General features: G+C 39.8%; 1 protein-coding gene across 2 annotated transcripts in view; it reads left to right on the plus strand.

Moving 5' to 3' along the window:
* Positions 1-580: 580 nt before the first annotated feature.
* ST8SIA6 (ST8 alpha-N-acetyl-neuraminide alpha-2,8-sialyltransferase 6) overlaps positions 581-25,598 on the plus strand; it is a 219,061-nt gene continuing 194,043 nt past the window's right edge. For both annotated transcript variants that reach the window (XM_049881903.1, XM_049881904.1), the window contains exons 1-2: positions 581-759; positions 1,315-1,413. In XM_049881903.1, coding sequence (XP_049737860.1) covers positions 662-759; positions 1,315-1,413 — 197 coding nt within the window. In that variant the 5' untranslated portion in view covers positions 581-661. The remainder of the gene's footprint in view (positions 760-1,314; positions 1,414-25,598) is intronic.

Here is a 25,598-nt window from a genome sequence, read left to right on the forward strand (position 1 = left end):
AACTAAAAGTTCTTAGCGGCCCCATGCGTGGGAAGATCCAGCAGAATGATCACACAGTTTTAAAAGTTTCTGACGTGCGTCCTTTCTTCTCCTCCGCCCCTCCAAGTCCTGGGTGTCAACCACTGGGACGCAGAGTTATGTTTTGGTCCGAAGCATGGGCTTCTGAGAGGAGCACCCCGGCACTAAGGAGAAGGTGAGGACGCGGAAAAGTTGGAGGCCAATCAGCACGGAGTTGGGCTTCCGCGCCCCAACCTTCAGGTGACCCCGCGTGGCGGCGGCGGCGGCGGCAGCAGCAGCAGCAGCGGCGGCGACCAGAGCCCGCAGCAGCTCGAAGCGCCTCCGGGAGCAGAGGCAGCGAGCTCGGCGAATCGTCATCTGCAATCCGAGCGCCGAGACAGGCAGTCCAGAGCTGTGTGGGAGAAGAGAGAGCGAGGAGCCGGCGTCTTCTCTTTCCCCCAAAGACTGTGCAAGCTAGGGAGGGGCGCCCCGCGTGTGCGGGCCTGCGCCGCGCGCTGTTGTCGCCCCTCGCCGCTGCCTTTGAACACTGGGGGTGTGCGTGGCTGTGTACGCGGTGGCGGCGGCGGCGGCGCGAGGAGCGAGTTGGGGCCGCCAAGGCTGTGGCTCGCCGCGGCGGCAGTGGCGGCGGCGCCTGTGGCTCAGGATGCGGCCGGGGGGCGCGCTGCTCGCCCTGCTCGCCAGCCTGCTGTTGCTACTGCTGCGCCTTCTCTGGTGCTCGGCCGACTCACCCGCCGGCTCCAGGTAACCCGCTGGACCTCACTCGGGCTGACCCGCACGGACAGTCCTTCCCCGCCAGCCCGGGCGCCCCGCCGAGCGCGCTGGAAGCCCCAGCCGCGTCGGTCGACCGACTTAGGCGCGCAGACTTTTTGGCCGCTTCGAGGAAAAGCCGACGGGCAGCGGCGGGTTGAGAGTGGAATGTTCAGGAGACAGGGCTGGAGGTTAGAAAGGTGGGCAGGGAGGTAGCAGAAAGGCGAAGCTTGAACAGAGTGGGCACCATATGAGGCCGAGAGGCGACGGTCAGTGTTTCGAGGGCGCCAGCTGGGTCGCGCTGGGCAAGGAAGCTGCGAAGCGGGGACCTGCCGTCGGTTTCTCCATCAGTATTCCTGGCTGTCCATTCCAGTCCCTGTTCTGCCTTTTTTTCCTCGCCCTAATCTTCAAACAACGTGATTTGGGACCTGCCTGGGGAGCAAGGGCGCGCGGAGGATGCGCTGGGCAGGCTTCGAGCCAGATGCCGAACCTGCCAGCGAACTGCCCCCGGCGAGGTTTAACAACTTAGTTTTCTTCCTGGCTGTTTAGGCTTTTGTTGGAGGAAAGCAGGGAGGCCACCCACGGCACCCCCGCAGCGCTGAGGATGCTCAGAAGCCCTGCGACCCCGGTGGCGCGCACCACGAACAGGTACCGCCGGCCCGGAGCGGCGCGCGGGCGCGCGGGGGCTCCCGGGTGGTGGGCGCGGGGAGAGGCGACTCGCTTAGAGTTGTCTGGGTGAGACTAAACGAGTGAATGAGTGTGATTGTGTGCGTGTGTGCGCGCGTGCGTGTGTAACTCTTCACACTCCCGCAACCTGCCTTTTAAAAGCCACTTCCTCGATGGGGATGTTCTTCGAACCAAGGGAACTACCAGAGCAGCTGCACTTAAAAAAAAAAAAAAAAAAATTGTGCCGAGCTTCCCTTTTGATAATGGTGTGTTGAAAATCCCTGAGAGAAGCAGCCAGCCTGTCTTTTTTGAGGGATTTTATTGGTTTGCTTTTCTGTCTTTTGTGCTTTATACTGCACCAGTGTTAAGATTCAAGTTTAGGACAACGGAATTCTGTGCATGACGATGAGAATGTTTTTGGCCTTAGTGAGCGGAGACTTAAATTTTTTTTTATCATTCAAAAAAATATTATCCACGTGCAATAATTATTTGGCTTTTATCTTTTTTTATCTTATTGTAAAAGTAATACATGCGTGATGATGAAAGTAAGACAATAATATATTAAAAGAAAATATTCACTCAGAGCCTCATCACTGAGAGTGTTAAGGTTTTGGTTAATGTTCTTTCAGTAGTTTTTTCCTCTACACATGTGTTTTAAAAATACAGTTAAGATTATACTTTATATATATTTTGAGTTTTTCACCAAAAAATCATACATAGTGTATGTCATTAACATTTTCCCAAATCAGTGCTTTTAATTGTTGCAAAATTCATCATGTAAAGTGCCATAATGTATTTAACTGCTTCCTTTTCAGGCATTTGGATGGTTTTCTGTTTTTGTTTTGTTTGCTATCAATAATTCTATTAAAATGTACATCCTTGTATGTAAACCTTTATCTTTATTTCAAATTAAATTTTAGAATGGACTGATAGAAGTTGGATTATTAGGTCAAGAACTTGTACATTTTAGGTTCTAAATGCATATTGCCAGTTGCTTCCTAGAAGGGTTGCCTCAGTTTACATTTTTACCAGCAGAAGGTTCTGTTTTGTCCCTCACCATTGCTATTATTATTGCAATCTCATGTACTGTCTTTTCCCCTCTATTTCTCTTTCTCGAATCTCCTTTCCTCTGTGTTTCCTTCTGTATATTCTTAATCTTCTGATTGCATGACTCAGGGCTCCTGTGTGGCTCTGCATGGTGATAGTAAGGGCCTGGGAGTGCCTGGAAGACAGAAACAACACTGCCTGCCAGGATCCCACCTCCCTCCCATCAACTGCCAACTGAAAGGTGGGCAGTTTCAACCCACCAGCCGCTCTGGGGGAGAAAAGACCTGGCGATCTGCTCCTCTGTTCTATAGGGTCGCCATGAGTTGCAACAGACTCGATGGCACACAAAAATAACAACAAGAATCCTGGAGTACAAAAGGCTTTTGAGAAAAATATTGGCCTGTAGTTTTATTTTATGCAGTTTTGGATTTTATAGGTAGCCCAGCCTTAGCAGTGAACTGGGGAGCATTCCGTCTGTTTCTGAGTCCTGGGACTATTGTACTTACTAGGGTTGCCCCTTAGGGAAAGTTTGAAAGAATGCACTAATTAAATTATCTGGTTTTAGGCCTATTTTGAGGTAATTCTTTGATGAATTTTTCTGTTTCTCTGGCACGCTGCTTCTCTATTTGGCACACTTCTTGAGATAATAAGACAATTCAGTTTTTTGCGGGGGGAATGTGGTCCATTTTATTAAGATTTTTTATTTACTACCACTCTGCTGTTTTTTGAAACTTCTTTGTCTTTTGGTCTATCGGATAGCCCCTTTTTCATTTATGATTTTAATTATTTGTGTCACAGGGCTACACATTTTAATCCACCATACTATTTGGATGTGTAGAGGAATTTGTAATTTCTTAATTTTTCTGCAACTAGTCTGATCTTCCTGCATGAGCCCCACACTCCATGCGATGATGCTAACAGTGATAATGATAAGAAATACCTATTGAATTCCTCTGATGGACCAGGCACTGATCGAAGCACCTTGTATTTAATAACTCATTCAATCCTCAAAAAATACTAAGAGATATAACTATTATTGTCCTTACTTTATAAATGAGGAAACTGAAGCACAGAGAGATAAAGTAAATTGCCCAAAGTCACAGAGTTAACAAATTGTGAAGCTAGGAGTCAAGCAAAGGCCATGTGTATCTAGATTCTCACAGTCTTTTTTTTTTCAGTTGTACTTTAGATGAAGGTTTACAGAACAAACTAGTCTCTTATTAAACAGTTAGTACACATGTTTTATGACATCAGTTAACAACCCCACGACATGTTGTCACTCTCCCTTCCCGAATTTGGGTTCACTATCACCAGCTTTCCCGTCCCCTCCTGCCTTCTAGTCCTTGCGCCTGGGCTGGTGTGCCCCTTTAGTCTCCTTTTGTTTTATGGACCTGTCTAATCTTTCACCTGGGTTGATTCAATCTTTGACCGAAGGGTGAACATCGGGAGTGACTTCATTACTGAGCTAAAAGAGTGTCCGGGGGCCATACTCTCGGCGTTTCTCCAGTCCCTGTCAGGCCAGTAAGTCTGTTTTTTTTTGTGAGTTAGAATTTTGTTCTACATTTTTCTCCAGCTTTGTCTGGGACCCTCTATTGTGATCCCTGTCAGAGCAGTCAGTGGTGGTAGCCGGCCACCATCTAGCTGTACAGGACTCAGTCTGGTGGAGGCCATGGTAGATGTGGTCCGTTAGTTCTTTGGACTAATCTTTCCCTTGTATCTTTAGTTTTCTCCATTCTTGTTTGCTCCTGAAGGGATGAGACCAGTGGAGTATCTTAGATGGCTACTCACAGGCTTTAAGACCCCAGACGCTACTCATCAAAGTAGAATGTAGAACATGTAGAACATTTTCTTTATAAACTATGTTATGCCAGTTGAGCTAGATACTCCCTGCGACCATGGTCCCCACAGCCCTCAGCCTGGTAATTCAGTCCCTCAGGGAGTTTGGATCTGTCTATGGAGTTTCCATGACCTTGTCCTGTACAAGTTGTGCTGGCTTCCCCAGTATTGTGTACTGTCTTACCCTTCACCAGATTTACCACTTAAAAATTGTCTCTTTAGTGCTTTTCCATCCCCACCCCTTCCCTCCCTCGTAACCATCAAATATTGTTTCTTTTTGTGTAAACCTTTTCATGAGTATCTACAATAGCGGTCTCATACAATATTTGTCCTTTAGTGATTGACTTATTTCACTCAGCATAAAGCCCTCCAGAGTCATGCATGTTGTGAGATGCTTCGCAGATTCATCGTTGTTCTTTATTGTTGTGTAATAGTCCACTGTGTGTATGTACCACCGTTTGTTTATCCATTCATCTGTTGATGGGCATCTAGGTTTCCATCTTTTTGCTATCGTGAACAATGCTGCAGTGAACATGGGTATGCATATATCTATTTGTGTGACAACTCTTATTTCTCTAGGTTATAGTCCTAGGAGTGGGATTGCTGGATCATATGGTATTTCTATTTCTATCTTTCTAAGGAAGCACCATATTGTTTTCCAAAACAGTTATATCATTTTGCATTCTCAGGAGCAGTGAATAAGAGTTCCAATCTCCCCATAGCCTCTCCAACATTTGTTATTTTATTTTTTTGATTCATGCCAGTAATGCTGGGATGAGTTGGTATCTCATTGTGGTTTCATTTGCATTTCTCTAATGGCTAGTGATCACGAGCATTTCCTCATGTGTCTGATGGCCACTTCAATGTCTTCTGATGAAGTGTCTGTTCGTTTCCTTTACTCATTTTTTTAATTGGATTATTTGTCTTTTTTTTTAGTAGAGGTGTTGGATTTTCCTGTAGATTTTAGAGATTAGACCTTTGTCAGATTTGTAATAGCCAATTTTTTTCCTACATGTAGGTTCTGCTTTTACTGTTTAGGTAAAATCTTTTGATGAGAGTAAATGTTCAATTTTTAGAAGATCCCGGTTATCTAGCTTATCTTCCAGAGTTTGTGTGTTGTTGATTATGGTTTGTATCCTGTTAGTGGCGTGTATAAGGACCTCTAGCATTCACCCAATTTTTTTTCTTTGATTTTTATAGTTTTTGGTTTTATAATTAGGTCTTTAATCACTTTTGAATTAGTTTTGTGTATGGTGTGAGGTATGGGTCCTGTTTAATTTTTTTTGCAGATGGACATCCACTTTTGCCAGCACCATTTGTTAACAAGAACTTTTCCCCATTTGATGGATTTTGGGCACTTGTCAAAGATCATGTGACCATGGGTGGATGGGTTTACACCTGGGCTCTCAATTCTGTTCCATCAGTAAATATATCTGTCCCTGTACCATTACCAGGCTGTTTTGACTACTGTAGCTATATAATAGATTCTGAAGTCAGGTAGTGTGAGTCCTCCTACTTTATTCTTCTTCAGTAGTGCCTTATCTGGGGCTTCTTCCCTTTTCATATAAAATTAATGATTAGTTTTTTCATCTCTCTAAAGAATGTTCTTGGTATTTGGATTGGGATTGCATTGTATTTGTGAATTGCTTTGGGTAGAATTGTCGTTTTCACGGTTCTAGAGCATGGTATGTTTTTTCATTTATGTAGATCTCTTTTGGTTTCTTGCAGTAGTGTTTTGTAGTTTTCTTAGTACAGGTCTTTTACATCCCTGGTTACACTTATTCCTAAGTATTTTATTTTTTTAGGGGCTATTATAGATGGTACTGTTTTCCTGATTTCCTTTTCATCGTTCTCTTTATTGGTATATAGGAATCCAACTAATTTTTGTATGTTTATCTTGTATCCTGCTTCTCTGCTAAATCTTTCTGTTAGTTCCAGTGGTTTTCTCATGGAGTCTTTTGGGTTTTCTATATATAATATCATATTATCTGCAAATATGGACAGTTTAACTTCTTCGTTACTGATTTGGATGCCCTTTATTTCTTTTTCTTGCCTTATTGCTCTAGCTAGAACTTCCAGCTCAGTGTTAAATAGGAGTGGTGATAAAGGGCATCCTTGTCTTGTTCCTGTTCTTAAGGGGAATGTTTTCATCTGCTTTCTATTAAGAATGATATTGGCTGTTGGTTTTTCATAGATGCCCTTTATTATGTTGAGAAGTTCCCCTTGTATACGTATTTTATGGAGAGTTTTTATCAGGAGTGGGTGTTGGACTTTGTTGAATGCCTTTTTTTGCATCAATCGAGATGATCATGTGATTCTTTTCTTTCCTTTTATTTATGTGGTGGATTACATTGGTTGATTTTCTCATGTTGAACCATCCTTTCATACTTGGTAAGCAGATTCCCACATTCTTAATCTCTCTACTGTGCTGTCTTTTATAGGTAGGGCTGTGGGTGTGGGTCCAAAATATTTAATCTAGGTTAAAGCTTTGTCATATGTGACAATTTAATTGACTCTCTAATACTTACTCTTTCTGAGAACAAAGGTTCATTCTCAGATTGCTCCCACCATCTCTTGCTTCTCACCGTAAGATGAAATCCAGGCGTCTGGGGGACAGGGGCTTAGATGATGTGGTGGTAGAGAAGAGTTGAGGTTCATTGCCATGGTATCTTTTTACTCTTCTAATCTCTAGGATGATGTTGTCCCTTTTGATAACCAACTATGAAATCTACAGTTTGTAGTTAGCTTTTTCCCCTTGGGCATTGCTCCTACTGGGGCTCCCTGTCTATCTTGGCCTTCCCTGAGTGCCCACTGATGCTGTAGACCTCTGGGGGATCTGGTGGAGTTTGTCTTTGGGTCCTACCCGGGGCTGTCACTCTGTAGCATTTGCTACAGTGTTAGCCACTTTTAGTGAGCTAGCCCCACAGACAGACTCCCAGGTATTTCTAGACCTCATGTAAGCATACAAGAATCTAAGTTGCTTCAGGAAAGCCAAATGTCAGGATCTCGCTCTACTTGCCCCATCAAGTAAATGTGACCCTGTTGTTTTTGTAAGTTACTGTCGTGTTGACTCTGACTCTTGGCAACCCCATGTGTTCAGAGTGTAACTGCTCCATAGGGTTTTCAAAGCTATGACCTTTTGGAAGCAGATTACCAGGCCTGTATTCTGAGGCACTTCTTGAGTTTGAAGTGCCAGCCTTTTGGTTAGCAGTTGAGTGCTTAACTGTTTGCGTTGCCCAGGGGCTCCACTCTGAGTTAATTTCCACATGAGGGACTGCCCAAGATTTATTTCCAGAGGCCTAACTGGGACAGAGGTAATGGGTGGCGTAGTGGTTAAGAGCTACGACTTCTAACCAAAAGGTCAGCAGTTTGAATCCACCAGACGCTCCTTGGAAACCCTATGGGGCATTTCTACTCTGTCCTGTGGGGTCACTATGAGTTGGAATTGACTTAACGGCAACAGGTTTTTTTTTTTTTTTGGTTTAATTGGGAGAGAAGGACCCCTGGTGGTGAATGGTTAAGAGCTTGCTGGCTAACCAAAAAGATTGAAGGTTCGAACCCACCAGCGGCTCTGCAGGAGAAAAGGCATGGACATCTGTTTCCGCAAAGACTACAGCCTAGAAAATCCAGTGGGGCTGTTCTACTCTGTCCTATAGGGTCACTATGAGTCAGGATACACTGGAAAGCAAACAACGAAAACAGAGTTGGAAGAGGGGACAAAGGCCCCTCGGCCATTGTTACCCTCACCTCTCTCTCTTCAGGCCATAGCTTTCCACTTCCTTTTTCTCTCTTCTTCCCACCCCAGGCTGGAAATTGTCTTTCCCTTGCCTCATATTTTCTTTTTTCCTGCCTCAAACCTCCAGGCCTGATTTAAACCTAAGCCTTGATTGTAAATTGTGGGTCCTGAGAGGGAAGGAAATTAGGAAGACCCAAGGAGTTGTGCCTTCAGATAAGGTGGCTAATATGCTAAAGAGAGAGTGAAAGGAAATTGCAAAATCTTTTCTCCGGACTGTAGCTAAACCTGTTTTGCTAGTCTAAAGCTTAATATTACCGTATCATCCCTCTGCATTCTTTAAGCAAAAAATCTTAATCTCTCCATCATTCCACAATAGATGCCTCAAAATGACTAGGTAAAGATTCTGTACTGAGAAAGATAAAAGAGAAAAATATACTAATTATTTTCAGACGATGGTACTATTACATGGATTCTTTCTCTTTGTAATAAGGTTGTCGAAGTTGGTTTGTTTTTCAAATAACCACCTCTTGTATTTATCTGTAAACCCTGGTGGTGTAGTGGTTAAGTGCTATGGCTGTTAACCAAGAGGCCAGCAGTTCGAATCTGCCAGGCACTCCTTGGAAACTCTTATCAGGCAGTTCTATTCTGTTCCTATAGGGTCGCTATGAGTCGGAATCTACTCGACAGCAGTGGGTTAGGTTTTCTTTGGGGGGGGATATATTTTATATTTATTTATCCATTCTGATATATTTCCATGTTTTGTTTCCTTTATGTTACTTTTATTTTTTTTAATTTTATTCTTTTTTTCAACTTAATTCTCTGAAGTGAATGCTTGCTGTATTTATTTTACTTTTCCCTTTTTCTTTATAATAAAAATATTTAATGCTATGAATTTTCCTTCGACTGCAGCTTTGGACCCATTTCTTAAGTTAGGATACACAGTGCTAGTTTTTAAAAATATGTTGTAAATGTTAAAATTATAATTAAAAAAATTTGCATTATCATCATGGTTGTTTAGGAGAGGACTTGTAAATTTCCAAGTAGTTGGAATATTTTTCTTAAATATTAATTTAATATTTTTTCTTAGATAATTTTAATTTTGATTTGAGTGTAAAAGATATTTAGTAAAACCCTGCCATAATCTGGTGAGTTCACAAATACTTAATAATTAGAAACATACCAAAACCAAACCCATTGCCATCGAGTTGATTCCAACTTAGAGCAACCCCATAGGACGGAGTAGAACTGCCACATAGGGTTTCTGGGGAGCAGCTGGTGGATTCAAACTGCAGACCTTTTGGCTTTTGGCTCTTAACCACTTTGCCACCAAGGCTCCAAAACACCGGATTGAATTATTGTGAGGCTAGTCAAATGACCAGAGCAGCCTGTGTAGCTAACTGGCCTGGAGTTCCAGGGTCCACCAACAGGAACTATTAAGGCCCTGATTGCAGTTTGGCATCTTTTGGTGGCAATTGTTCACTCAGCGTAAATATCCACGATGATCATTTAGGATCCTGTGGCTGGTTAGGACTTCCTGAAGAGCTGCAGCAATTCTGTGAATGTCCTGGTTAGTTGATGCCAGTGTTTTTGGCTCACGTAGGATGACTAGGCATTGCGTTTACCAGAGATGTGAGGATCCGCATCCCTATTTCTTTGTTTTCCTGGAGAGGTTTGCTTGCCGTTTCCCTTAATGGCCTTTCCTCTCCCTGTTACCCTTCTTAGCTGCAGAAGAACTTTGACTTGTTCCTGTTACTAGAACTGGGGCTAGGTGAAGGGCAGATGTCAAAGGCCAATTGTGTTATATCCCAATTCATATTGTTGTAGGGAGTGTTGTTGCAGTTTTTACTGTATTGTTTTAGATGAACACGAGGAAAGGAAAATCACCTGTTATTTCAACACCTAAAAAATGGCTACTATTAATATTTTGGTATCTTTTCAGCATCTTTTATATGCATTGTTGTTTTTAGCCGCCATCAAGTCAACTCTGACACATGGTGACCTTACGTATAACAGAGCCAGCTAAAAACAACAATGCTTGGTCCTGTGCCATCTCCATGAACTTTGATATATTTGAGCTCATTGTTGAGGCTATTTGTGTAAGTGTATGTCATTGAGTTTTTTTGCTCTTATATACTGACCCTCTACCAAACATGATGTCCTTCTCTTTTAGTCTTCCCTGATGGTGTGTCCAAATTAAGCAAGATGAAGTTTGGCCATCCTTGATTCTGAAGAACATATAGTAATTTTGTTATGCATATTTTGGTATGTGTTAGAGTAAAAATGGCATGGGGACGGTGCCTGACTGCCTCTAACTTCACGAAGGGTAAGGAGAATCAAGATAAATAGCCCAAGGCTGATTCCTGTTAGGCAGAGGTCAGACATGCCTCCTTTCTCTGGCATCTTTATCAATTCTGACAGCAGCTGTCCCTCCCACAGCACTCTCTACTCTGCTGAGTTCGATAATTCATTGCAGTGGCTACGCAGAACTCACAGACAGTACTCATGATTATGGAGTTTATTACAGGGTCACTATGAACCAGAATTGACTGGACTGCAATGGGTTTTTAATGAGTAGGGAAGTAACAGGTTACAATTCAGGCTCAGGAATGCTCAGGATACAATTCTTCCATCAGGACAGCTTCTTCTCAGCCCTGCTCAAAAACACGCCCTCTGGCGCTTGGTCTGGTCTGTACCCTGGTTGGGCAAGTGTTACAAAGCTCTTTTAGCTCCGCTGGTAAGTGCCCAGAGGCGCCCTACTCTGCCAGCAAGCCTCCTGCCCAAAGACTCAGCTTTCTCAGTCTGTGGGCCGGGAAGTCCACCATGCCATCTCTTGCTGTCTCCTGATGTCGTTTCTCTGCTACCGCTTCTCCACCTCTCTCTGTGACCCCTCAGCTTCTGTCTTCTGGTTCCAGGAGCTTCTCAGCACAGGGATTCTGGGACCAAAGGATGCATTCTCCACTCCTGGCTGTTCTTTCTTGGTGATGGTGGGATCCTCTCTCTGCTCTGGAATTGGCTCTATTTTAAGGCAAAACTGACCAATCCCCTTGGTGGGCCACAATTGCTTTATTTGCACAGTTCCAGCCAAGTGATTCTTTGGGAATTATAAGACTGTGGTGAGAAAGGCCAAACAAAATCCATCTATCCTACCGCAATTAGTAACCATTTTTTAACAACATCTGAGCTTTACTCTGTGCAGTTAGTATTCCGCTGCAACATAATAAGGCATTTGAATGTATGGATGTATCATAACTTGCTTATTCGTTCCTTTTGTACACTTGGGTTATTTTTTATTTTGATTTATACTCTAACACGGATAACCTTGGAATCTTGAAGACATTCCTGATTATTCAGACAAATTCCTAGAAGTGGAGAGGCTGGCTCAAAGAATATAAAGTGTTTTAAAATGTTGCTATGTCATGCTCAACAGTTCATCACAGCAGTTGTTCCATTTTATACTCCTGTTAGCAGTATGTGAGAATGACTGTTAAACACTTGCCAGCACTGTGTATTAGAATTTTTTTCATCTTTTCTAATTTCATCCTCCAGAGATATTTTATTGATTTCTTAATTTGTATTTATCTGTTTACCATTGTATTTAATTTTTGATCCATTTATTCACTATATATTTTTTCCCTCCTAAATTGGCTTATCATATATCCTTGTCTAATTTTCTGTCAAGATAATCTCTTTTTTTATTGATTTACGAGAGGCTTATATATATATATATTTTTTATATATATATCAAAAAAGGTATAAAATTTTATTTACTATGTTTAAATTGATTTTCTGGTTTATTTAACATTTAATTTTATTTGTGGTTATTTAATGTGCATTATTTTTTGTTTTTTTAATCTTCCTATAGACATATCAGAACCCTGGTGGTGCAGTGGTTAAGAGCTTGGCTGCTAATCAAAAGGTCAGCAGTTCAAATCCAGCAGCTGCTCTTTGGAAACCCTGTGGGGCAGTTTTACTCTGTCCTCTAGGGTCGCTATGAGTCAGAACCGACTTGATGGCCATGGGTATAGTCATATTACTCACGTCTACTTTTACCAGATATGCTTACTGTCCTGAGATAAGCATACATTCTGCATCTTTTAACATTTAGATCTTTAGTTCCTCTACAATTTCTTTTGGCTTATGGCCAAAGGGGCTGGCTTTTTATTAAATGATTATTCTATTGTATATGTTCTTCCTTGAGAATTACTTTTTAATTTGAATTAAGTTATGGCTTATAAATCTAGAAATACTTTTAGATTCTCTTTTCAGGGCTTGATATTTGTCCTTTTAAGTGATCCCTTCCCCATTTCTTTAGTTCTTTGTTTTTACTCACTTCTCCATCAGTTGACATAAGGATTGTGATATTTTTATCCTCAGAGTATGAATGATAGTCTTTCTGAACCTTCACATATTTGAGGAAACCGTTCTTATTTTCATACATGGGAGCTGAAGTACTGGATCACAATGCCATCTTTTTTTATTTTTCCCCCTTAAAACTTTTGTAGACCTTCTTGCTCTAGTTTTTTACTTTTAGGGCTCTGAAAGAGAAACAAAGTCTATTTTATTGTTGTTTCTTCAAAAGTAACCTGTTTTATTATTTGTTTTACTGGATTCTCACAGTATTTCTTCCTTACATTTAAAACTTTCCTTTTTATTTAAAACTTTAAAATTCACAATGCTGTGTGTATGCAGTGGCCTCACTTGATTGGTTTTGCCTGGGAAATAGTAACCTTTTTCAGGTTCCAGCTATCTCTAAATTCAGAAAAAAAAAATTGCAGTGTATCTTTGATTATTTAATGGTTGTATTTTGTAAGAAGGGTCTTCATTTTTCTATCTTCCATAGCTATCATTCTTCCTCTTGTCCACTTGTTTGTCTCCTATGTAAACAACTTTACTTCTCTTTCAGATTTCAATGTTCTATTTGTCCTTTTCTGGATAGAAAAAATTTATCCTCCATATTATGGAATTATTTTTCAGTAGTGTCAATTCTCTTTATTTTCCTGTCCGAAACAGTAAATCTATTACCTTTTTATTCTTCATAATTTCTTATTTCAAGCTTGCACCTTTTCATATCAGTTTATTAGCATCTAAGTCATCTTTTAAATCTCATCTTCCATTTCTTATTTCATGTTGTCTTGTATTTCCTTGAGACATAAACACTTTTTAAAGATTCAGAAATCTTATTAGTATATACTAAGACATATATAATATCTTACATTATTCTTATACTATATAATGATTATTATGATTATAATATTATTATATTATTCTCACAGTGAATATTTTCAAAAGTTTGATTTTTCTTTGCATCTTGAGGATAATATTCTCCTCCTGTGTAATAGAGCCTCTTCATAGATTTTATGATCTTTTTTTTAATTAAAAAAATTTTTTTTTAATTGGGGCAGGCTCTGTATTTCTGAGATAAAGAAAAGTATGCAGTGGGAGGAGGATCAAAGCCTCTCTAGTTTTTGTTTTTCCTCCCTGAATCTGCTGTGTTTTGAAAGTGAAAATTTGCATCAGTTGCCGGTAACTTCTCCAGTTCCATCTGCACTCATGTTAATAGTAATTTTTCCCGTAACCTGACCAGTTTCTGAAGCCGTTGATCTGTTGCCATCAAGATGTGCTGTTGTTATGTTGTGTAGACTTGGGTGTTTTCCTCAGAATGTAAATAGTCTGGAAGAGAGAGACTCAGGTACTGTTTATTCTTCACGCTCTTACACTAAAAGTTGTAATAATGTTTTATTTGACATTTTGTGTTGTGTATGTTCACACTGGGATCATAACTGCAAGCTTCAGAAAATTCAAGACAAGTGTGAAGTTGAACTTGTAAAAATGATCATATATCTAAATATTAGAACTCTGGAGTAGCTGGATTTTCGCCTTCCTGCCCCTTTCTTCTCCATCCCTTGAATACCAAACCAAACCAAATCCATTGCCGTCAAGTCAATTCTGGCTCCTAGCAACCCTATAGGGCAGACTAGAACTACCCCATAGGGTTTCCAAGGAGCGGCTGGTGGATTCGAACTGCCAACCTTTTGGTTAGCAGCTTTTAACCACTGCGGCACCCCATAAATAGATGATGGTTATTGAAACTTACTTTGGAGAATGATGCAAGCTTTTCACTTTTGTAACTTTGCTGCTTTGCTTTTAAGTAATTAAACCCTTTGTGTCCTGATTTTTAAGATCCAGAACACTTTAAAGCTGCCTTGATTGTGGTTTCTGAAATAACTTGAAATGAGGCTTTAAATCTTATTTTCTGCTTTCCAAGTCTATATCCCTTAGTGGTACAAATGGTTAAGTTCTTGACTACTAGCTGAAAGGTCAGTGGTTTGAGACTACCCAAAGGTCCCTCAGAAGACAGGCCTGGAGATCTGCTTCTGAAAGGTCACAGCCTTGAAAACCCTGTGGATCAGTTCTGCTCTGCACACATGGGGTGGCGATGAGTTGGTACCAACCTGACAGCAACTAACAACAACAACAATTCTGTATTAGGGAATTCCTAGGTGGCTTAAATGGTTAAATGCTCAGCTGCTAACCAAAAGATTTACAGTTTGAGCCCACCCAGATGCACCTCGAAAGAAAGGCCTGGTGATCTGCTTACGAAAACCCTAAGAGTATAGTTCTACTTTGACACACATGGGATCACAATGAGTGTAAATCCACTTAATGGCAACTAGTTTAAAATTATACCTTAATTGTAGCCCATCTCTTTTAAGGCATATAGGGATTTCTCCTTTATTTCTGCTCTAGTGTTGCTTGTCGTTCTCTTTGCTTTCCCTGTTGGAAAATGGATTTCGCTGTTGCTTCCCAGGCTGGTATTTTCAGCCTCTTCGTTCCCTAGCTCCCACGTCACGTCTTTGATTGCTTCTAGCCTAGTGAAAGCTGTAGGGCGAAGTTGTCTGGATGAGCTGGCCCACCGAGAGGGCTTCAAAGCCCTGGCTTCTGTTAGTGCATTGTCATGTGGACAGGAAAGTCAATGTGAACTTGAAGGACACAAAGAAATGTCCTGCCATTTCCTTTGCTTTGTAGGGTAGGTGGAGAGGAGGGTAGGAGTTCATGAAGAAACAGTGTCTGGATGGCCTGCCTCTTGTTTTGAAATTGCTGGAGGTGGGATTTTATTTTCTGTTACTCATAAATTCCGGTACATACTTGACAATGCCTCTCTTAACTCTAAGAGGGTGCTTTGTTTCTTTTTGTGACTTGAGAGGCAACGCTGAGAGACAATGTGTGTCAGAGTGAAGGTGGTTACATCTCAGCATAAATCAAGGTTGCTTTAGTGTTGTCTGGCCTCATATATTAGTCACTGTACCTTTAGTAGAAATTTTCCTTGGGCAAACAGGCATTAGGATGAAGTTGAAAGGGGAAAAAAAAGTCTGACTGCCTGGTGGAAGGGATGAAGGAAATCTCCTGGGGTTGAAGAGAAGTGCAAACATTTTCGGAGATTTAGGTGCTAACAGGGGAAATAACGAGGCAAGAGGCTGGGGCATGGCAGAAGGGCCATGAGGAAGAAAGGGAATAAGCCTCTCTTCTGCCTGTTGCAGTGATTCTTTTTAGAGTCAGTGCCTTCAGCTGCTCTGTAGTTTAAGGGCACAAAGGTTCTACACCCTCTCATGTGAGGGCAGAAAGAGAAGCTCTGTAAAGAGCCACTGATGCTTTGGGTAAACTTCAGAAAAATGCTCGTTACCTCATGTCTTGTTTTATAGCTTCTTTTGTCGTTAAGGAAATGGCTATTGCTGTAGTATATGTATCTGTGCACACTCAGGGCATTAGCTTATCCAGGGTAGTTAAGTTCACCTCGTCTGTACTTTTGGATTAAAAAATCTGTAGGGAGGATATTCCTTGTTCTGTTTCACTGAGTACTAAGAATGATTTGTACTCCTGTAGATATTCAGTCAGTCTTTCTTGGGAACATTACTCTCCACAGGCATAATTATTTCTAAAGACAGTTTTATAGGGCATGACCTGTGCTTTTGAAATTATTGCAAAAAACATTTTAGTTATCTTGTTATCTGTATTGTAAAACAAACTGGACTTCTCCAACATATAGTTTTTAAACTGTTGCATTCTAAGAAATTGAGGTTGGAAAGAGGCCGTTAATTATGGGAATTATTATAGACTCTCATTTGTTGCTGGAACCAAGTAACCTCAGTTGGAATGCAAATGATACCATTACATACCATCTTTAGAAAATATATTCAATATTTTGCATATTCTTTTTGAGAGTATATCCCATTTTTTCCTGAATCTGTGAGATATAATGTGTGATCCCCAAATTTTGTGTTTGGTATATATCTTTTGATGCTATAATGTATATTTTATATCTGGTACTTTGCTGTTTCAGGGGGACACCCATATCCTACATGTTTGCTTCTCAACATAGCTTTATTATTTACATGTTAAGTTTGTAGGTATATTTTGTATTTTTGATTTGAGAATTTATCCAACACCTTATATTCATTTTGTGAATACTAAAGTAGTCTTGTTATTTATGTCTGGGGGATGTTTTTCATCCAGTAGGTTTTGTGAGGTCTGTGCCTGTCCGTCTCTTTCACACTATATACTCACTAGAACATGGAACCCCAACATGCTGGAATTTCAGTCCAGACTTTTTTTTTTTAAATAATATTTTATTGTGTTTTGGCGATGGTGTACACAGCAGTCTAGGTTCCCATTCAACAGTTTCTATACAAATTGTTCTGACCTTGGTTACATTCTTCATAATGTGTGAACATTCTCATTTCTCTTCTGGTTGTCCCATTTCCATTAATCTAGTTTCCCTGCCCCCTTACATTCTCATCTTTGTTTGAAAGTAATTGTTGACCGTTTGGTCTCATATAGGTGATTTTTGTAAAGTAGCACAGTATTTACCGGTGATATTCATTATTTTTTGAGCAGATCTGTACTTAACTACAAAGTGACCTCAGGGGTTAGATTTGGTTCAAGGTTTGAAAAGTATCTTAGGACAATAGTCTCAGGGGTCCCCCAGTTTCAACCAGACCAGTAGGGTTTTTTTTTTTTTTAGGAATTTAAGGTTCTGTTCCACATTTTTATCCCATTCTATTAGGGTCATAGGAGCCCTGGTGATGCAGTGGTTAAGTGTTTGGTTGCTCAAACCTACCAGCCATCCATTAGAGAAAGATATGGCAGTCTACTTTCTTAAAAATTTACAGCCTTAAAAACTTGACGCAGCAGTTCTACTCTGTTCTATAGGTTTTCTAAGATTTGGAATTGACTTAATGGCAGTGGATTTGGTTGGGCTTTGGTTCTATGTGGGTCCATCTCTTGTGGTCCTGATTAGAATGGTTGGTAATGATCGGTAGTAGTAGTTGGTCGCCTTCTAGCTCTTGCTGGTCTCAGGGTGGATGAGGCCGTGGCTTGTGTAGACTATTTGTGTGTAGACTAGGTTCTTCTTTGAGTCTTTGTTTTCCTTCTTTCTCTCTTTCTCCATGGAAGTAGAGACCAACAGTTATATCTTAGATGGCTGCTTGCAAGTTTAAGACCCCAGACACTACTTACAAACTGGGATGTAGAACATAAATTTATGAACTATATTATGCCAATTGACTGAGATGTTCCATGAGCTTGCCCAGGCTTTTGGAGGTACACTTTACCAAGTTGCATTGCAGGATACAGATAGTGAATTTTACACGGTAAAGTACCAATGATAACAAAATCATTGTTTTGTGTTTGGGTGTGAGTATATAAAAGAAAACTTGATAATTGGAGAAGGACGAATGAAACCTGGAGAGTTGAAAACATATCTATAATCATTTCTTAAAGGAGGTTCAAACATATATTACCAAAAATTGGATAAGCAGGCATTAAGTCTCATGATATTTGTACATGCAAATTGCTTTATAAAAGATTTAGAGATTAGTGATCATATACCTCAGCATTCCATGTTAGAACCCTTGCTTCTGTGGGCTTTTGAGCACTCCTTGAAAAGCTACAGAGCAGTGGAAACTTTTTATAAAAGTGTAACTCTTGATAAGTAATGATAAAAGCACCCCAAATGCAAAAATTCATTGTTACCCAACTCTTCTGCCGGCAAATCCTTTTAGACAAAGACAGTATGTTCTATGCAAGGAGTCCCCATGTGAGAAATTTTATTAGTGTACTGACTGTTCAACTGTGGGATATGCAAACTCTAAGCCAGTTTTTTGGAAAAAGTTATAAAAACCCAAAAACTTTGTATTTTACAGAATTGTGAACATGTTAAGATTTTCTCCATTTTCCTTAAGAGTTTTTTGTGTGTGTGTGAGAGAATAAAACATGTATTACATTAAAAAAGATTTTTTTTAAACATCATATTTTCTCTGAAAAATCAGACTAGAGCTGCTGTTTGGGGGATGGTTTCAAATGTGGAACTTTCAGGTAAGTTTTTAATAAAAGTGATTTTATTGAGTGTGGAAAATTCTTTAAAATGCAACTGAATTAACAATAATTATAGAGGTGGGACTTCCAGAATGGCACAATGAGGAAGGTCTTTGTAACAAACGGTTGTGGGACAGTGAGATCTCCACATGCAAAATGAGTTTAGACCTTACTTCACACAATGCAAAAAAAAGAAAAAAAATTATCTCAAATGGATCATAGACTTAAGAGCTAAAACTAAAAAAAATTCTAGGAAAAAAACAAAATCTTTGTGATCTTGGTTAGGTAAAGAGTTTTTAGATGTAACAGCAAAACCATAATCAATAAGAGAAAAATTAAGTCTTATATTATCAAAATTAAAAATTCTAGTGCTTCACCATATACCATTAAGTATATATAAAGACAATTTACAGCCTAGGAGAAAATATTTGCAAATCATATGTCTAATAAAGGAATTGTATCCAGAATATTTAAAGGACACTATCAACTCAATAACGAGAAGATAAGCCACCTAATTTTAAAATGGCCGGAAGATTTGAAAAGACATTTAACCAAAAAACGTATATTGATAACTAATACGTACATGAAAGAATGCTCAACATTTACATTAGGCATTAGACATTATCCATTATCTGTTGCCCTCAGGTCGATTCTGACTCATAGGGACTCTATAGAACAGAGTAGAACTGCCCCAGAGGGTTTCCAAGGCATTAGGTATTAGTAAAATGCAAATAAAAACCACAATGGGATACCACTTCACATCCTTTATAATGGCCCCATGACATGGGGAAGGCCCCTTCCAAGGTTAAGTTTGGATGCTGAAGCTCATGAAAATAATCCTTTGGTATGATCAAAGAAAGCTTTGCCACTCATGCAGAGAGAGGAGTCTTGAGATAAGGGAAGAGGGAAGTGATTCTCTACGAGATCTGGGACAGAGAGTAGCAAGTGTTCATATGTTTTTTACAGGTGATTCAGTTACAGGGAGTGTTGAGTCTGTTGAAAATACCTAACCTTAGACCTGTTCTACCGAAGAGTGTGCTGAGTCTCTATATTATAGGTCAAATGATGGCACCAAAACCTCTATTGCCTTCAAAGAGGGATCTCCAGTTAGCTATCCTTTAGAACCTTCATACTGGGGGAAGGTAAGGACGCTTTGGCAGACAGCTTTCTTTCGATGTACAGAATAGCCTGGCTGGGGGGTTAAGACCACATTTGCAGTGCAGACCGTTCTTTTATCCACCTTGATCTAGGCACCAGGATTGAAAGAGATAGCAGAGTGGGGAATTGTCATTAAGTGAGACGGGGAATTCTATTTGAGTTTTGTAGACCTGTAGATGAGAAGCGTCCACTTTCATACCTTGAAGGGGGAAGAGAGAGACCCTAGTTACATTTTGGTAGTGTGTCATAGACCTAAAGGTTGATCCTTCGGGGGAACTAAGGCGGGGGACAAAAGAGAGACCTGTTTGGGAGACAGTTGTCCATTTTGTAATTTTCAAAGGGCATCTTTGAGTAGGCCATTACTTTATTAGGACTGTTGCCTGTCAACTGCAAAAGGGCACAGAGGAACTTTTTGGTGTTGAAATGTTCTAAAGTTAAATTGTGATGTTGCATAACTTTATAATGTTACTAAAAGTCAATGACTTGAACACTTAAAATTTCTGTGTGCATGAAATTTTGTGATAAACGTGTTTGTGTCTATGGCTTTGGTATACGTGGGGTGGGTAAGCCTTATGAAGTGTGTGTGCGTATGTGGGTGGGTTTTAAAAGAAGCTGATCTATGCACTGTGCCCTGCACCATGGACCTTATGTTTCTGATTGGTTGAGGTGTATTTTAGCTGTCGTGCTGCTGTAAAAGAAAACCGTGAGTGACTTTAACAACCAGAAATGTATTTTCTCACAGTTAGGAAGCTAGAAGTCCAAATTTAGGGTGACAGCTCTAGGGGAAGGCTTTCTTTTTCTTTTGGCTCTGGGGGAAAGTCCTGGTCTCTTCTGAGCTTCTGCACCTAGGCAATCTTCATGTAGCTTGGCATCTGTCTTCCCCTATCTCTGCTCCTAACCCACAGCCACTGCCATCCAGTCGTTATCTCTGCTCCTAGCTTGCTTTAATCTCTTTTCTGTCTGGAAAGAGACTGAAGACACACCCTGCACTAATCCTGCCTCCTTAACATAACAAAGACAACCCATTACCAAGTGGGATTATAACCACAGGCATAGAGGTTAAGATTTACAACACATATTTTGGGGGGCGCTATGAGTCGGAATCGACTGCAGTGGGTTTGGTTTTGATATTTTGGGGGGACACAATTCAATCCATAACAGAGTGTATTGTGAACACTCTGGAAGGATGGACTGAAAGGGAAGGGAATCGAAGGCAGAGAAACCAGATAGGAGATGATTACAAATGAAATCGAAGACAGGCCTGAGTTAAAACCCTTGAGCTGGAGTGGAAGAAAAATTTAAGGAGAAACATTAGGAGTTTGAATCCTCAAGTTTTGAAGATGGGGTCATATAACACGGTTTGCCTGTACTTTCAGTGATCTGAATTGACGTGTTATTTTGTAAGGTAAGGAGTCCTGGTGATGCAGTGGTTAAAAGCGCTCAGCGGCTAACTGAAAGATCAGTGATTCAAACCCACTAGCTGCTCTGTGGGAGAAAGATGTGACAGTCTGCTCTGTAAGTAGACAGTTCTACTCTGTCCTATAGTGTTGCTATGAATTGGAATCTACTAGTCAATGGGTTTGGTTTTTGTTACTTGTAAGGTGAGAGGGCAACTTCCATGCAGTGTGAAGAGAATCCCAAGCCTTCAGTTGAGGTAGACTTACCACAGTTTTGGAAATTCAGATTTATTCAAGGTGACTTCTCTTAACCGATGTCTGGAGGGGACTGGCTGAGTGTTAGTGGGTTTAAGTAGCACATTTCTGGAGTGGTCACATCATTTTAACGGTTAGAATTCTGGATGGTGTGTGTGTGCGCACACTTGTGTGAGATAGCTATTTTAAGCTAAGAGAAATAAAAGTCCTGAAGAGGCCAGAGTGGAGGGAGATGAATCTAGATTCTCTTCTTTCTTCAACCCATCCTAACTGTATAACCCTAGGAAATTTACCTAACTTCACACATACATCCTGTATCTATCTCAAGGTTGTCAGGAGAATTAAATAAGATAATGTATGTGATGCACTCAGAGCCTGGCACAGAATAAACGCTCAGTAAACGAGAGTTCCATTTTGTGTCTTAGTAGAAGACTCAAAGCAAGTTCTGACTAATTATTGTCTGTCCATAGTATTTGGAGCCCTGGTGGTGCAGTGGTTAAGAGCTCGGCTGCTAACCAAAAGGCTGCCAGTTCAAACCATCAGCCACTCCTTGGGTACCCTATGGGGCAGTTCTTCTCTGTCCTGTGGGGTCGCTATGAGTTGGAATCGGCTTGATGGCGCCAAGTTTGATTTCGGTTTTTATAGTGTTCCAAATTATCAATGGTATGTTCTGTAACAAGAATTAAACTTTATATTAATTTAGAAACTTTTAAGTCTAGCGCATACTTGAGTTACATATTTTGAGACATAAGCCACAAGTACCAGTTGCCATAGACTTGGCTGCAATTTATGATGACCTCGTATGTATCAGAGTAGAATTCTGCTCCGTAGGGTTTTCAATGTCTAATTTTTTTCAAAGTAGATCACCAGGCCTTTCTTCTGAGGTGCCTCTGGGTGGCCTTGAATATCCAATCGTTTGGTTAGCAGTGAGTACATTAACTCTTTGCATCACTTAGGGACTGCACATAAGCCAGTAGTATGCCCAGATATTAAGTCAATGTTTAGTTTTTGCTGAATAGTGCATTAACTAATTAAAAAGCCAAAAGTACTATTAAATAATTTATTCTAGGAGAAAAATATGGCTTAAGCTAGTGTCTGGCACCTAGTAAGTGCTGTTTCTCTAAGTGTCGCCTATTAGTCATAAACAAGATGAAAAATGAAAAAATCAGTTCTGTGCAACAATCTTCCCCACCCCTAGGGCAATAACTTTCAACCTCTTTAGCTATTTTTTCTGATATTTACCTCCATTTTTCTAAATAATGTGTTTCTAATTTTTTCTTGATTTTCTAAATTTAAAGACTTATATGTTGAAATCTATCACAGAAATAGACTTAACCCTCTTATTATCTATCCCCTTACCAAAAGACACACAAACATTTCTCTTCCCCCACTTTCTTCTTATAGTTTTACCAATTTTTTAAGTCTACATTCAGTTCCCTTTGTGAGTTTGTAAATATAGTTCACAGCTGAGCCATGTACTGACCTATGATTATATTTTGTTCCCTTGCTTTTTCTATGGTAAATTGGCTAATTTTTGTGACCTTGTGTATGACCCATGAGCACTAGAAAAGAATGTATATCCTGCTGTGGTTGGATGGAGTGTCCTATGTATGTCTGTTAGGTCTTCAAGTCCTCTGTTTTGTTATTAATCTTCTGTCTAGATGTTCTATCTATTATTGAAAGTGGTATATTGAAGTCTCTATTATTGTAGAAGTGTCTTTTAATTTTTTCAGTACTGTCAATTTGCAACTTATATTTGGGGCTTTGTTGTTGTGGTTGTTGTTAGATGCATGTATGTTTATAGTTGTTACATGTTCTTGATGAATTGACCCTTTTATCATTACATAATATCCTTCTTTGTCTCTTGCAATGAATTTTTTACGTCAAGTCTATTTTGTCTGGTATTAATATAGCCAGCACAGCTCTCTTTTGGTTACTATTTGCATGGCATATGTATATTTTTCCATCCTTTCATTTTCAATCTATTACAGTCTTTGGAGCTACACTAAGTCTCTTGTAGACAGTATATAGTTGGATCATGTTTCCTTATCCATTCTGTCATTCTCTGCCTTTTGATTGGAGAGTTTAGACCATTTGCACTTAAAGTAATTACTAATAATGAAGAATTTCTGCTTATTTGCTGTTTGTTTTCTGTTCGTCTTATACATTTTTGTCCTTTATTTCCTCTGGTCCTGCCAACTTTTGTATTTATTTTTTGTAGTGAATCATTTAGATTCCCTTCTCATTTCTTATATGTATATATTTTTAGATATTTCCTTTGTGGTTACCATGGGTATGACATTTAATATCCTAAATTTATAACAACCTAGTTTAAATTAATACAGCTTAACTTCAATAACATACAAAAACTCTGCTCCTATATCACTTTTTGTCATGGATTGAATCATGTCCCCCCAAATATGTGTCAACTTGGTTAGGCCATCATTCCCAGTATTGTGAGATTGTCCACCATTTTGTCACTTGATATGATTTCCCTGTGTGTTGTAAATCCTATCACTATGATGTAATGAGATGGATTAGTGGCAGTTATATTGATGAGATCTACAAGATTAGATAGTGTCTTGAGCCAATTTCTTTTGTGATATAAAAGAGAGAAGTGAACTGAGAGACAGGGGGACCTCATACCACCAAGAAAGCAGCACTGGGAGCAGAGTGCGTCCTTTGGACCTGAGGTTCCTGCACAGAGAAGCTCCTAGACCAATGGAAGACTGATGACAAGGACATTCCTTCAGAGCTAACAGAGAGAGTAAAAGCCTTCCGCTGGAGCCGGCACCCTGAATTTGGGCTTCTAGCCTACTGGACCATGAGAGGATAAACCCCTCTTCATTAAAGCTATGCACTTGTAGTATTTCTGTTATAGCAGCACTAGATGACCAAGACACTTTTCCTCTTACATCCTTTATGTTGTTGTTTTAACAAATCATATATTTGTACATTGTGTGCCCAGTAATATAAATTTATAACTTTTAATGCATTTTTCTTTTAAATTATGTAGAGATGACAAGTAAAGTTACAAACCAAAAATATAAAACTGGCCCTTTTATTTGCCCACAAAATTACCTTTACTGGAGATCTTTTTTTTTTTTTTCTTCATCCAGTTTTGAGTTACTGTTTAATATCCTTCTATTTCAATCCAAATGACTCCCTTCAGCATTTCTTGTAGAGCATGTCTCATAAGGAACTCCCTCAGCTTTTGCTTATCTGGGAGTGTCTTAATTTCACCCTCATTTTTTGAAGGCCAGTTTTGGTGGACATAGAATTCGTGGTTAACACTTCTTTCAGAACTTTAAATATGTCATCCCACTACCTTCTGGCCTCCATGGTTTCTGAGGAGAGACCAATATTTTATCTTATTGAGGATCTCTTGTATGTGACATTTGTTTGTCTTTTGCTGCTTTCAAGAGTGTCTCTTTGTCTTTAGTTTTAGAGAGTTTGATTATATGTCTAAGTGTGGATCTCTTTAGGTTTATCCTACTTGGAGTTTGTTGAGCTTCTTGGGTGTATAAATTTGTGTCTTTTGTCATACATGGGAATATTGTGGCCATTGTTTCTTCAAATATTCTTTCTGCCCTTTTCTGTGTCTCTCTTCTCCTTCTGAGACTCCCATAATGCATATGTTGGTCCCTTGATGGTGTGCCACAAGTCCTTAGGCTCTGTTCATTTTTATTTTTTTCGTTTTCCTCCTCAGACTTGACTATTTCGATTTTTCTATCTTGAAATTCACTGATTCTTTCTTCTTTTAGTTCAGATCTGCTGTTGAGCCCCTTCCATGAATTTTTCATTTCGGTTATTATACTTTTCAGTTCCAGTATTTCTGTTTGGTTCCTTTTTATAATTTTATCCTTTTATTGATTTTATTTTCTTGATTTCCTTGAGTTCTTTGTCCATGTTTTTCTTTAGCTCTTTGAGCGTATTTAATACTGTTGTTTTAAAGTCTTTATTTAGTAACTCCATTATCTGAGCTTTCATAGTATTGTTTCTGATACTTTATTTTGCTATTCTGAATGGGCCATCCTTTCTGTTTCTTTGTATGCCACGTGATTTTTTTTGTTGAAAGTGGGACATTGGAATATAATGTGGTGACTTTGGAAATCAGATTCCCTTTCTCAGAGTTTGCTTTTCTAATTTTTTTTATAATCATTAGTGACTTCCCCTGACTGTTTTTGCAAAGACTGCCTTTCTGGATATGTGTGGAAGTTGAAGTCTCTGTTCTTTAGCTTCCATTAAGATAGTTTTTTGACACAGATTTCCTTGAATGCTGGGGAAAAAAACAATAATTAAACAAACAAACAACAAAAAAACCTTTACTAGCCTTTACTAATTGACTCTGTGCTGGGATCCTCCAT

Source organism: Elephas maximus, chromosome 4 (assembly GCF_024166365.1).
Source record: "Elephas maximus indicus isolate mEleMax1 chromosome 4, mEleMax1 primary haplotype, whole genome shotgun sequence".
Classification (NCBI taxonomy): Eukaryota; Metazoa; Chordata; class Mammalia; order Proboscidea; family Elephantidae; genus Elephas; species Elephas maximus.